Source organism: Cryptotermes secundus, unplaced genomic scaffold, assembly GCF_002891405.2.
Source record: "Cryptotermes secundus unplaced genomic scaffold, Csec_1.0 scaffold212, whole genome shotgun sequence".
Lineage (NCBI taxonomy): Eukaryota > Metazoa > Arthropoda > Insecta > Blattodea > Kalotermitidae > Cryptotermes > Cryptotermes secundus.
The window spans coordinates 357417-372468 of NW_019721006.1; the positions used below are offsets into that span (position 1 = coordinate 357417).

General features: G+C 40.5%; 1 protein-coding gene across 1 annotated transcript in view; it reads left to right on the forward strand.

Moving 5' to 3' along the window:
- LOC111874777 (glycine receptor subunit alpha-3) overlaps positions 1-15052 on the forward strand; it is a 307329-nt gene that overhangs the window by 183030 nt on the left and 109247 nt on the right. The window contains exon 3 of the mRNA XM_023870560.2: positions 7312-7379. Within this exon, the coding sequence (XP_023726328.2) occupies positions 7312-7379 (68 nt within the window). The remainder of the gene's footprint in view (positions 1-7311; positions 7380-15052) is intronic.

The window sequence follows — 15052 nt, forward strand, 5'->3', positions numbered from 1 at the left end:
AGGCGACAGAACACAAGGCAGATATACCAGCTCTGTAAGTGTTCCATTCTTTGATTAAGACGTAATTATTTCTCAAGGCTTCGCAGTGGATAATAAATTTTTAATTTGACATAATTTTCAAGCCCTTAATATATGTACATTTCTAGAAAACTAAATAAGCTCTCAAATATATTCAGTAAACTGGAACTACGAAAGCGACGCAATTTTTCAGTACTGTGGCCATACGGCAGAATGTTTCAGTTTAGCACTGCCAAGATCGAAGTTTTCGGCTAATCGGGCTTTCTTGTTCAGAAGTTAAGGAGACTGATATGGCGAGACGAAGAGTTTTGTTTACGTCTATCCAAAAAATGGCAGAAAGAAACTGAATCCACAGTTCATCTCCAAGATAGAAAGACGGAAATTAGTTACATATTTTGAGTAGATGGTAAATATCACTCTGTGGGCATTATATAACGACACCTCATACTGTAAGTTCCAAATTATGTTGAAATTATACCCATCGGTCATTTTGTATGGGAAGAAGTACGTAGCAAGACTTTGCATCTGATTGTACGAACGATCGTTTATCATGACTGAAATGTGTATGGGAACTGCTGGACGGAGAAGATAATCCAAATTAAAAGCTTGAAATGAATAGCTTTTGATTACGAACTGACGCACCGGCGGGTAGCTGTTATCTGCTTGACCACGAGTTAGCCTGCCTCAGAACGTGCTCCCGTAACAGACAATGAACTTAATGGAAGGAATATGTACATCCATTTTCCTCTGATAACTACTTGATGTGATACTGCAGAGTATTCATATCTGTAATGGTACATAAAACTTCCTTCATCCCCCTAATTTAATGTTACTTTTTTCTAACATCGCGCCTTCCTCTACATCAGCACAAGCTGTGCAAGAATAGCAGCAGTTCCAGAATCTTGGACATGTAGTTCCTCCCCATGTTTCCTTCGTGTGTCCAGGATATATATTTCCCTCTGCTTGGAATAGTTTTGATATTCTGTCTTCATTCTCTATGTGCCTTGCAGCTCGTTGTTTTCGTAGTCTTCGGTTATATTGATAATATTTGAACGCTTACTTTTTCGTGAAGTCTACATTTCGTTAGTGATGCGTGGATATAATATGTAGCAAAAGTTGCGAAAACCTAATTCATGATATTACTAGTATTTTGATCTACCTTTCCCTCAATATCCAGGTTTCACAAACATGTCAAAGTCGCTTATTATTATTATTATTATTATTATTATTATTATTATATAAATTGCATTATTTTAATTTTCTTTGAAATGTTTTTGTTATTTCTTTCTATGTACTAGTACTGACTTTGTAATTGGCCTCGTGGCTATTAAGTTTGTACTTTTATAAACAATAATTTAATTTAATTGTTATTGTTAAAATCTTTCTTGGTAGAAATTCCTCCTTCTTTTTTGGAAACTTTTGGTTTTCGAGTTCCTGCTTGTTATATCAGAGACATTTCTGTGTTCAGTGACTGCTCCCGAAGCATAACTTCTTGTTCTGTTAGATGCACCTCAGCTGTCAACTTCACGAGTACATTTAGAAACGGTGGTGTACTTGGAAACAAAAAGGTTTCTCATAAGTGTACTATATAGTGAGAATTCCTTCAATAGCCGGTCACGGTAGCCGAGCGGTCTAAGGCATGTACTGTCTTCGCTCGCTTGGACACCGGGATCATGGGTTAGAATCCCACTCAGGGCATGAATGTTTAGTTTGTGTGTGGGAGTTCTGTGTTTCTGTACAGGTAGAGACCTTGTGACGAGCTGATCACTCGCCCAAGGAGTCCTACCGAATGTGTAAGATCTAGAAAAACCTAAGTGAACGGAGAAGTTCATGGAGGTAGGCCTAGGCCCACTGGGACTGTAGTGCCAAGGGGAAAAAAATCCTTCAGTATCAAAATATTAATTGTATTCAAGATGAATATTTATAAACATATATTTTTCTCACACTACAATGGTTGGCGTGATTACACTAATTAAATTATTATTGTTCTCTTCTTTCGCGTTTGTTTGCTTGCTTATGTTGTGTTTCTTTCTTCTGCTGGTGCTTATTTTACACCTGGCCTTTATGTTGTTGAAATAGAGAATATAATTAAAATATATTATTGTGTCTCGTAGATTTCTTGGAGAAATATCCCTTCAGTCGGAATATTATTTATTTTTCATAAGAGTGTAATTTAATATCAATATTCCTTTCTTGCTCCGAATGATATTAATATAAGCACCCAAGTTCTGAAACATGTTCTATAACGTTTTCCTCTAACACGATTTTACTCTTGGAACTTCACTGCTGCACACAGGACTCCACAGAGATTTCGCTTACTAAAAGAACGACTGAATATAATCCGATCATATACGTGAGAGAAAAATGCATGCTTTATGATATCTTTAAAAAATATTGACAGCGTAGGCGATACGATTTGATTCTTTCTTTATTTATCAAATATTGAAATGCAGCTGTAATGTGACTTGATGGGAGTACTAGCAGAAATGTCAGCAGCTGCGGGTTTGAGAAAACGTAAGAGAGAGTGGTTAAGAACGCAGCCTAAGTTGTGGTACTGATATTTTGAGAAGGGACGGAAGAAATCCGACAGAAGACGAGTTTCATGATATATGCGTATCTTCCGAAGCGCGTCGAGAAGGGCCGAGAACTACAGGGCTACTATAACTGATTCATTCATTTTTAAAACGCTATATTTTCAAAAGTATTACACATACAAATAAAACTATAAAAAAAAGAACCGTAAACTCACAAAGTTTGTATTATATGCACCAGTTGGCAGCACGAGTTCAGTGCCTTTACAAAATGGCGGCAAAGCAACATTTACAGCAGTGCAACGCGCATTCAAAAGAGAGTACGGAAAAGAACCGCCATGTAAACAAAGCATTTTGCGGTGGTATCGGCAATGTCCGTCGCTACCTAAACAGCGAACTTCGGCAACGCTGGATTGGGCGTGTTGGTGAGGATGCGTAGCTCTGTTCACTTGGTCCCCCAGATCACCTGATCTAACGCATTGTGATTTCTTCCTTTGGGTGTACACTAAGGATCGTGTTTACGTACCCCCACTAGTAGAGCTGAGGGAACGCATCGATGCTGCAGTGATGACCAGTGACAGGATGATGCTACAAAATGTGTGGAACGAACTCGACTACAGCCTGGACGTGTGCCATGTGACCCAAGGGGCACACATAGAACATTTGTAGAGTATGACGAAAACTTGGTGAGTTTATGGTTCTTCTTATATATTAATCATATTTATATGTATATTGCTTTGGAAAATATAGCATTCTAAAAACGAATGAATCATTTATAGTAGCCCTGTATACTGAAAACAGTATAGCGACCAGAGGAGTGATATGTCTGTGTTTACGAATTTTTAGCTCCTGAAGTTCACTCTTGTCAGATTTTAGTGTAAGAAAATATTACGGGCTGTATACATAATTTAACGATAATATAGCGTTTGTGCCAATGAAAGCCAAGAAGTCCGTGCCACCTTTGTTTTTACCTTATTAGACCCATAGCCATTAACCGCCTACGTTTTCGTTTTAAGTTTAGACAAGCCTGCCTGGTATTTACCAAACAAATTATATTCTCTCACAGAACTGAAAGTTCATGCCAAAGGCCACGTACATTTTGCACGGAAAGTTCTGTCCGTACATGCGGAATGAAGTATGAGAATAATTAAAAAACAGTTAAGCTTTTGTGTAAACCCAGCTGGAGGTACTGCTTGCTAAAATTTCACACAAAATATTCATTAACTCGAAAGTAAATCACAGGGCAGTCACTAGGAATAAGCTTAATAGGATGGCAGCGAACTAAAAACGTATGAAATCTCGTATTGAGCTATATTCAAAAATGGCTCTCTTTTATGAAAATTTAGTGACAATTATTGCGAGTAATTAGGGCCTTTCTCTTCTTGTGTTCGCAGAGAGTATTGTATTGCACTGGAACAAACAGTTGTATAATGTTTAACTAACTTTCTGGAACCTTCCTGTTTGGTTCACAGCTTCTTGTGCAGCCTATATTTCGATGTAGTGTCATCTGTGAATGCAACTGCTGCAGCAGGTCGCTGTGTTAATTTATCAAGCTTGCAATATGTATGAATGTTATCTGCTGTAAACATGTGTGTTATAATGTATGGAAATATACGTGCTACCACAGCTTAATCAGTAAAGTGACCGGCCACGACCAGTGTAACAGGTGTCAGATTCTTGATACGCAATAGAAATGTTCTCTTCTCCACTGCGTCTAAACGGAAACTAACGCCAAAAGAGTACTCCTGGACCTTCCGTGTGAGTATGAAAGAATGCATAAGGGGTGGACCCTTACGACCCTTGCGCTGTGACCTTCAATGATCTGTTGTGCTTCCTCTTTTTTGTTTAACCCTTTATCAATCCTACACCTCGAATTAAAAGAAGAAGTCTATCTGTGTGGGCGTAATAATTGTCATTTGGTTCTATAAAGAACCGGCTCAAGTTTCTTGAGAATAAGGCGGACGAAGCGAGAAAGTCATCGCTCTGCTCCGCCAAGTTCACCTTGGAGCTGTACCTCTATTCTGTTATGTGTCTTCGCGTCGTTGTGTTTAGCAGAACACGGAGAAAACAATACAAGACGTAGAGGCGTAGCTGTGACGCGTCTGAAGATGTTAGTGGTTATCCTCAGACCTCCTAAAGTGTTCTGGGATAGTTCCTTAAGAACTGCTTTCACATGTATCCTTCCTCTTCTTTCCATTCCAATCTTGATCTTCTGTCACGTTCAGTAGTCGGCAACTTTTGCAATGTAACTGAAGTCCGAAATAACTGACCAATCTGTGTAAAGTAAAGATAAAATTGTCTTTGTACTTAATTCATTAAGCGGAACGCCATGAAGACTTGTGAAGTGAGTGGAGGTATAGCTCTACCATTCTTGACCTCGGCACTAGATGGAGGTGAATAGTCAGTTTCACGCCTCGGCCGTTATACTCCCGGGGAAAGAGGCCCCGATGCCCATTCGATAGGAGGCTGGGTGGGCCCCGGAGCGCTCTGGACCCTATATGGAAGAGAAGAATCAATTTTACCTGCCAGGAATCGAATCTTGGCCGTCCAGCCCGTAGCCCACTGCTATGCCGACTGAGCTATCCCGGCTCCTAACCTGGCTGTAAATATGATTTCAATCCGTATATAAATAATAGAATGTTTTAGGGCTTTATATCCCTGTAGCCTACTTTCTTTGTTTTGAAAAAATTAAAATAGACTTATGAGATCACCTTCTTGTCTGTCTGTCTGTCTGTCTGTCTACATAACCGTCTACGTCTGTCCAATCTGTGTGTATCGCTTTCCATTTTTAGGAGGATTATGAGATCACCTTGCTGTCTGTGTGTCAGTCCCCCCACTCTGTTTTCGCTAAACAATGGCCCGTTCTTAGTTATTACAGAATATCATTATTAGAATATGTGTCTGTGTCCCCTTAATTCTTCCGTTTTCTATGTGGTTCGTGTCACGTCAAATGTGAGTAGGTTGTTAGTTCTTCCCAGAACTTCTTGCTAATTAATTCTCCTCTAAGACTGCTGTGTGACAAGATAGAGGGAAACGCCATTCATAATATCCACAACAACTCAGAAGGAAAAAATAATAATAACGAAATCAATCCAATTTCAATAACATTGGGTAGCATCAGGTTTGTATTTCTAGGCGATGTGAATAAAGGTATAGGAGAATAAAAGAGATAGAGGCAAACAAGAAGATGTGAAAGCATAGCAATAGTGGAAAAGCTTTCAGTTCCTTTAGGCCGGTTGTCAGACACACCTGTTGGCTCCTGCGCATGAAAGCGGTTGCTATGGCATTCTGACCACGCAATATCTGGTGGATTCAGTTGAGCTTATATTCTTTGTTGTCAGAAATGGAAGAAAATGCTTCCAGTTTATAGGTACTGCATCTATGGAGTAGTGTCAACACATCACACGTATTCCTCTAAAATCCCTATCTTCGTCACTACTATCTCCATCATGGAGCCTCGCAATCACAGTGGAGGCCATTTTCGTACATCTTCACAGTCTTCAACGAAATGGATCATGTTTCTTTGCACTTAACGCTTCTCGTTCCGATATCAATCAGGCCGCATAGCACAGAGCGTCTCTCTGTCTCTGGCATTATTCTTGCCCTTCACTGACTCTGCAACCTGCTGTGAATCCTGGTCTCCACCGTGGTTTCGGAACGGTAAATGTTATTGGGTTTTATGTCGTTAGCACCACGCCCAACCCCAAACCTGGAGGACTAGGGACTACAATTCGTCTGGTACCCTACTCCTTTACTTATCTGGAATCGACTAACGTAGGATTTCCCTCCCACATGTGAGAGCATCTCCTTCCAGACATCCTTGTTACCATCAAGTGATAGTTCAGCTAGAACGAGGGAGAATTTTAAGGATAAATTCCGCTCCTGACTGGTGTATCGGGATATTTCTCTTCATAATCAGGTACGGAGGTGCCCTGGGGCTCTTTCTCGTAGGTAAAAGCGACGGGATGTGAAATTGATTTCTGTCTGGCCTGAAGTTTTACCTCTGTGTACCCGGTATTCATATGGCTTCATATATCTGCGTTTTGTCAGCCATTCTAAATCAAATACACGTGGCAAATCTCAGAGATCTCCTCTTCTGTACATGAAGAATAAGGACTTCAGGGGTCCGGTTTTCATTGCTGTTTCTTGTGTTGAACTGTGCTTAATGTTACACTTCCGCAATATTTTTTTAATAATTTTTGTTCCAGGTTCCCTACTCTCCTTCCATTCAAATCCAATTACAGTTAAAAGAAGAAGTGTTAACATTTAATTCCTTTCTCAACATCTTCAATTCATAAATTCATATTATATATCTAATTTATTTTTGTTCCGCAGATTGAGAAAATCTACCTCTCATTCTTGTCGAAAGTCGAAACTAACACATGCAGTAGTTATGCCACTGTGTTGCGAGGAAGAATTATATATATACGTACGTACATGTCGACAGAATGCGTACAATTGTTCATTTAATATACTGCAAGGGCCATTATAAAATGTGATTAAGGAAAATGGTTGGCTCCAAATATGAAATAATATTAATAACAGTGACTTGGTACAGTACAGTGGCTGCAAATGCAAATGGTGTAGAGGCCAGAAGATTTGCCTATGCGTCTGCTATAAATAGAATCGTTAGACTAACCCCTTCCCCATTCCGTTGATCCAAGTCATTTTATTCGTACCACTTCTCTTGTGGGAGCGGGGTTTGATTAAGTGTTCCCAGTACTGCGTAGCACAAATCGATGTTAATATTTTTCTGTTGCAGATAACGCCACCACGGTGTACTGTGAGCTGTATATTCGCAGTTTCGGCTCCATCAGCCCTGCCACCATGGTGAGTTTGCTGCATTCACTTCATACGCCCCATACACAGTACTTCAGACTTCGAAATCTGTGAGGCTGTTTCTAAACATGTAAGGGGGTTGGTCTAGAAGTAAACGCAAAGGATTACGTATATGTTGCTGTCTCGTAGCCAGAATACGAGATAAACTGATAACAAAGATAACTAATAAACCCTTTGTAAAAATATAAAAATTTGAATATACCACGTACACAGCTATAATTTTGCCTGTGTTTCTGTATTGGCGCGAAATTTTGTCTCTGATATTAAGGGAGAAACATAGATTGAGGGTCTTCATTCATTGCATCCTGTTGTGTGTTACAGATATATACGTGGTAGAGTCATTAAGTTCGTGGAATGTGATTTTATCGCATGATATTACAAAGTATTCATATAGACTTACACAAATCCACATCGGCCCTTAAAATAGTTGCCGTTGGCCTCTATGCAAGTCTGCCAACGTTGATATAGCTGCCGAAAACATTGCTGAAACATATTGGCAGGAAATTCCCGTACGGCGTCTCTTGTGGCAATGACGACCTCCTCGGACGCCTGAAATCTACGACCGCGTAGCTTTGCTTTCACGCGGTGAAACAGAAAGAAATCGCATGTTGCGAGATCAGGTGAGTACGGAGGGTGTGGCAAAACGGTGACCTGTTGCCTTGCCGGCTCCCCTTGGACAAGAACAGAGCGATGTGCAAGGGTGTTGTCGTGTAGCAACAACCAATTCTTCATACGCCAAATGTTTCGGTAGGGGATTTGCCTAGTTTCTGGCAGAACTTGATGTTTGTCCATTGTTCAAACTGACACATTTTCGATTTCGGCCACTCGCACAACAGAGGCCGTAATTCTGCTTACACTGTTTGCACACAACTGCCTCTTGCTGTGACGAGAGGTGAACCGACAGGGCATCATATCGTGCCTCACCCTATACGCTGTAGTGCACTGCACCGACGCTTTGCGGCCATTCCACGAACTTATTGACTGTGCGTACTGGTGGAAGGAGTGGGCGTATGCAACGTAACTCGAGGAAANTCATGTGACCGAAACATGTAGCAGTATATAGACTGAGGGTGTCTGAGAACAGGGTGCTGAGGGGAGTTTTTGGACCAGAGGGGAATGAAGTCATAGGAGGCTGGAGAAACTGCACAATGAGGAGCTTCATAATTTGTACCCTTCTCCAAATATAATTAGAATGATCAAGTCAAGGAGGGTGAGATGTACAGGGGATGTAGGGTGGATGGGATTGAAGAGAAATGCAGGCACGATTTTTGTTTGAAAGCCATAAAAAAGAGAACACTAGGAAGAACTAAACGTAGATGGGGGATAATATTAAGATGGATCTTAGAGAGATAAAATAAGTTTGTATGGACTACATTGATCTGGTTCAGGATAGAGACCAGTGGAGGGCTCTTGTAAACACGGTAATAAAAATTCGGGTTCTATAAAATATTGCAAAGCTCTTTACTTGCTGCTCAACTGGCAGTTTCTAAAAAAAGGCTAAGCTCACTGGGGTTAGTTTCAAAAGACGAGATTCTTTATGGAAATCGTTTTTTAAATGATTTGAATTAGATGATAGGAAATTTCAGTATTTAAACCTTGATATGAATATCCTACTAGTGTGCACGTCAATCGTCCGGCGATTATCGAAATCCATCGAACCAATATTACTTACTTATGCGCACTAGGAAAACTTTCTCAGAAAGTCGTGAAGAAGTGTGTAACCATACTACTGGTATTCCACTCTTCGGCCACATACTTTCATTGATTTCACTGATCTGTAATGAATTCTCTGTCTGGAGAATTGTGTGCGCATTGTATTGATCCAGATACGCAAAATCCAAAACTGACATTCGTGTTAGTCCGTCACGTACATTTTGCAGTAATTTTTATGATGGTAATTCTTATGGAATTGGAAATGCTTCCTGTTAATTATCGATTCCACTATAATTTTACCTGTTGTTCTGTATGGGTCTGAAAATTGGTCTCTGACATTAAGGGAGGAACATAGGCTAAGGATGTTTTAGAACAGGGCGCTGAGAATATTTGGACCGAAGAGAGATGAAGTGACAGGAGGTTGGACAAGACTGCATAATGAAGAGCTTCATAACTTGTACCCTTCTCCAAGTATAATTAGACTGATCAAGTCAAGGAGGATGAAATGGGCAGGCCATGTAGCACGAATGGAGGAGACCATGAATAAATATAGGATACTGGTGGGAAAGCCTGAAGGAAATAGAACACTGGGAAGAGCAAGGCGTAACTGATTGGACAATATTAAAGTGGATCTTAGAGAGAGAGGATTGGATGGTATGGATTGGATTGATCTGGCTCAGAATAGAGACCAGTGGAGGGCTCTTGTGAACACGATAATGAACCTTTGCGTTCCATAAAATGCTGGGAAGTTCTTTGAGCAGCTGCACAACTGGCGGTTTCTCAAGAAGGGCTCGGCTCCATGGGTGAGTGAGTGAGTGAGTGAGTGAGTGAGTGAGTGAGTACGTACTGTGGCTTACCACTACGCGGCTTAAACGTATCTCATATCCAAATGCCCTCTTGTTTTACCTCCGTCCCCCCTTTGCCCTTTATTCTAAAGCTGCCCGACACACTTGGTTATGGGTTTTAACCCTGTGTAATTTGTACCTCCTTTAGGACAAAGTTCTGTGTCAGAGCCGGAAGGAATCCTGCTTGTAAAGTGACGCTTTATCCTTACTGGGGATAACTACCCTCTAGATGTTAGTAATTCAGTTACTGCCACCTCATGTATAAGGCTCACCCTCTACTAGTATCCCACACGGGGAACAATTTCACATCTCTGGGTCCCCTCTTGCCATCGATTTGCGGGAAATGTGGGAATTGGGAAGTTTCTTGCTTGCTTCTCCTAATGCGAGAGTGGGGCACGAGCGTACATTAGATGCAGAAACCGCGCCTCCCTCCCCCCGCTGCAGGTTTAAGAAATATTATATTTGAAATTTTGGTTTCCCAAAACAAAGTGGCATTTCCTCCGCTGAATGTAAAATTGTACTTGAAGAAGCTTTGGTAAAGTAAGTGACTATCTCAAATGCATCTGTAACAAATATATGGATCTCATTTGTGGGAAAGATGAAGAATATTTTCTTGTTGGGACTCGGAATAGGAATTTGGCTTCTGATGAAGAGTCTGAGGGAACAAAGGGAGGAGTTGAAATAAAAGCATGGGTTGCTTTTAACCCTTGAACGACGCAGGACATTTAATTCCTACTCACTCCTTGGGACGGAGGGTATTTATACATTTAAAGCGGTAAAGACAACATTTTACTTAAAGTGTAATAAATTGGGAAAAACTGGAGTTCTGTTTTTCTAGTTTTCAAACTAATTTTCACTCATATAAAATCTGTGTATTGATCCACAGTGCTTTAATTTTTTTGTGCAGTAATCCTACAAATATTTGGAATAATGATATTATATTATCTTAGAAATTCAGTTGGGTGTGTTAGTCGTGAAAACATTCCACACAGGGTCCCACGTCACGTGCGTCACACCGGTACACAGTTTTTGACTCACAACAAGCCGTTTCTGTGGTCTTGATTCGTTCGCAGTTGGTGGAATCTTTCTCTTAGACGGGGCACTGTTTTTGTCTGACGAATGTCGATCCGGCACTTTGTGTTTTACAGCATTAGCATATTTTACAGGGAGTCCCTCAATTAAACGAATTCTGATTGACAATTAATCTATTCTTTTCCTTGTTTTATTCCTACATATTTTCATCGCATTCAGAATTTTTCTTTCTGCCCCTTATGCTTTTGCACATTCTCCCAATGGATGTTCGTGCATTTCTCGATTGTCATTTACCACAAAATCGAGAGAAGCACAAATATCCATTTTCAGTGTCAAATTCAAAATATCATAAAACTTTGCTTTGATTTGAAGTAAAAAAATCCTCCACTGGTCATGACAAAACACACCTAGCAACTTCGCTGCTCACCTGGCCTTGAATGCTAAAACCAGACTACACGATGCGTCCTTATAAAACAAAGGGGAATTACAGTCGCATCATTCACATACTCGTAGTGAACTGTTTTTCATTTGTTACATGGCAGTCACAACACTTCTTAGAGTCAACATCGTGTCTCAACGTCTTAGATTCTCCATGTTTTCTCGTGGTTACAAATTCCAATCTACAAGCAGCACTGATCAAAACATGCCTCGAGAGCATCGGTTTAGCAAGCTGATTTAGTTCATAAGAATTCCGCTAGGGACGAGGATACATTTGTACGATATTAAGCACGCCAAGTGTTGAGGTGTTTTCTCGTGGTTACAAATTCCAATCTACAAGCAGCACTGGTCAAAACATGCCTTGAGAGAATCGATTTTTCATTTGATCAGAAAGCAGGATAGCTTACAATATCGATCTACCTTATTTAGTTCATAAGAATTCCGCTAGGGGCAAGGATAGATTTGTACGGTATTAAGCGCACCAAGTGTTGAGGTAGAAAACTTTTTCAAAGATTTCAAATGTAATACAACTGTCGCGGGAGGTTCAAAGTGGGACAATGCGTATACGAGATGTTAGTCTGAATTTTCATCTTTAATTTCGTACCAAAAGAATGACTTTACGTGAAGAACAACATTTCGGAATACGAGCTGAAGCTTAGGGCTGCACTAAGCGTGGCAGGTATGAACTTCAGCGACGTGCGACAGAAGCCGCTGGCGTGCCATGCACGGACTAGAGCACCGAAGGTTTAATAAGTTAGCAGAACTCTCAGATCATTGAAGGTCGCAGTGCTGGGGTCCGATTTTATGGCCCACCACTTACATACATTACATTACGCAGAACTTCTTAGTGGAAAATAAATATCCAAATTACAATGAATTTCGAAAATTATGCTGCATTATGAACTTGAAATTTTAATTCTTACACTTAGGATTTAATTATTTTTTTTTAATCATTAATAAGCAACGGGAAAATTTTCACCAGGTCATTAAATAAGGGAAAATGAAATGTCCGCATGACCGCAGATCACTGCTGGTAGTTGAAAAAAATGCCTCCAACGTAAAAAGTAGAGCCGGAAACGTCTTTCTAATCGGGGGTAATACTCTGAATTTGGGTAAATATTTATTAATATCACGATCCCAGCCTTTGTAGCATATGTCTCTGCCGAGATTCGAACCGAGCACCTGACGAATTCAAATCCAGAACGTTACCGCTACACCAACCAGCTTTTTTTTCCCACTGGTGCTACAGCCCTCATTTTTGGGCCTAGGCCTACCTCCATGAAACTCTCCGTTTCACTTCGGTTTACTAGATCTTACACATCCGGTAGGACTCCTTGGGCGAGTGATCAGCTCGTCGCAAGGCCTCTACCTGTAGACAAACATAGAAAAAGGCACACAAACATCCATGCCCTGAGTGGGATTCGAACCCACGATCCCGGTTTCCGAGCGAGCGAAGACAGTGCATGCCTTAGACCGCTCGGCTACCGTGACCGGCCACACCAACCAGCTTAGTAGCTACAAATAGGAAATGACAGTTTATTCTGCACTCTTCTGGGAGGGTAATATTTAAATGGCTCACGAAGTTGGAGGTGTGAATGCTTGGACTGGATTAATTTGGTTCAGGATAGAGTCCAGCCTTAGGCTTCTGTGAGTAGGGTAATGAACCTTCTGGTCTCGTTAAATATGGAGAGTTTCTTGAGTGATCTGAGTGGTTACCAGCCTCTGAAAAAATTCCCTGCCTCCTCCTTATCTTGACATGTAACGGTTAATATTGGTTTTTATGTCTATTATCTATTGATTTATCTGCCTGTTCTAAAATAACTTCCTGGTCCTTACCATGTCAAGAGCTACGCTCTAGAGACCCACACTAATATAATCTTTTTTTTTCATGACCGTAAAGAAAAAGTCGATCAGAAAGAGGGACATTAAAACAATGGGAACTCCACTCGCAATGAAAATTCGAGGTAAAAGTTGAAGTGCTAGTAAAGGTAATGATCTTGTAGTACTTAGAAATGCACGTAACAAAACTGAGCATTGCAATCGGAATTTGAGCACCAAACATACAAAGCTGATGGACTTGCAGGATGCCTGAATAACACAATAATACAAAATAAATATTAAAGAACAGGTGAGGTAAACTGTGGAGCTGTCCTGTAACAGGCCGTGGAGACCCTTAGGGTTGTGAGACTTACAGGTTCCCATATTTTCTAGCCAGATTGTCCGCCTTACGCGCCTGTCACCCTTTACCCCCCAAGAAGATTCCTGGTACCCATTTCTGTTAAAGGCTGAGTCGACCCCAGGGACGTAGTGCGACTGGAATATTTAAATCGATTGAAAAATGCAATAACCTTATCGGTAATCGAACCCGCGACGTTTCGGCTAGTAGCATAGTGCCTCAACCAACTACGCTATTCTCTGCCCAATTAAAGAACAGGACCTAAATTAAGAGTATGTAAATCAGTTGTGTCACTGTTCCTAATCTACATACCAAAAGCCAGAGCCTACGCTACCAGAACAAAGCAAATAATAACGGTTTAAGAAGGACAATTGATGCAGTGACAAGAGTGCATCGTGTAAGAAACCATTTTATTAGGGAACAAAGTGGAAACCAACCAATAGGAGACTAGATGAATAAACGTCAGAGAGAAAGGAACAGCAATATTTCGAGAATGGCAGAAGATGGAATTGTTCGGGTCGTCAGAGAGAACGCCCCAAAATGTTAAAGGAACAGCTGAAGACCTCGTAAGCTATGAAACGTCTCTCTCTCTCTGTCTGCATAAATTTGGAACAACAAAATTACAAGGAGAAATGAGAAGAATATGTTTATTATAATATTCAAGCGTGTTTTAGGATATGAACAAGTTGATTAATTGTGTGGCTGGTACACGAAAATTGTATTTCTGTAGTTCTGCTTAAGAGACTTGATTAAGGCCAAGAATTTAGTAGCCAACCAACTGCACGGAGCAGGGTCCGTCATACGGAAACTTATGTTGACCAGGCAGGTCAGGGCACTTTCCCTTACACGAATATGAATGTGCATTGTCGTATTCAAATTAACCGGCTCCTGCACCCGACTCAGAGCCAGTTTAATCCAATCTACACTCCTATAATAATATCTATCTTCGCTATATAATTGATGAACAGAGCAGGTCGCTTGAATCTAAACATCCTCAGGAAAAATAAGAAAAAAAAATTAAAATCCTACTTTAATACTTGATTTAATATGCAACAATTCAGTATTACTCATAATGACATACGCAAGATTTAACAATAATAAGAAGTAGCTATATTGATCACTATTACCTCGCGTACGGAGAAAATAGATCCATTTCAGTCTATTAAAACCAAGTGAAATCCAAACAAATCAATAATTTCAATTAAATATTTGCGTTGTTTTCATGGAATTGGAATGCATAGCACATGAGATATTGGTTACACGTAGGCCTATATATGATTTGGACATTTGGGAAGTGTCCAAGCTTCGCATCCCGTGACGGAAACCAAAGTTCATTTCTCTTCTGGTGCCTTGGTAGATCACACATTTCTAATCATATTCCACGTCATCAACTTCCCCTTACGCCCACAGCGAAATTGCATCACCATCCGCTAGGGAAGGAAATTTAATAAAACATCTGCTTCCTAGCTGCCGAATTCCTGCTCTTTTCTTCCTTGCTTGTGATTCTTCCGTTGGGCTTC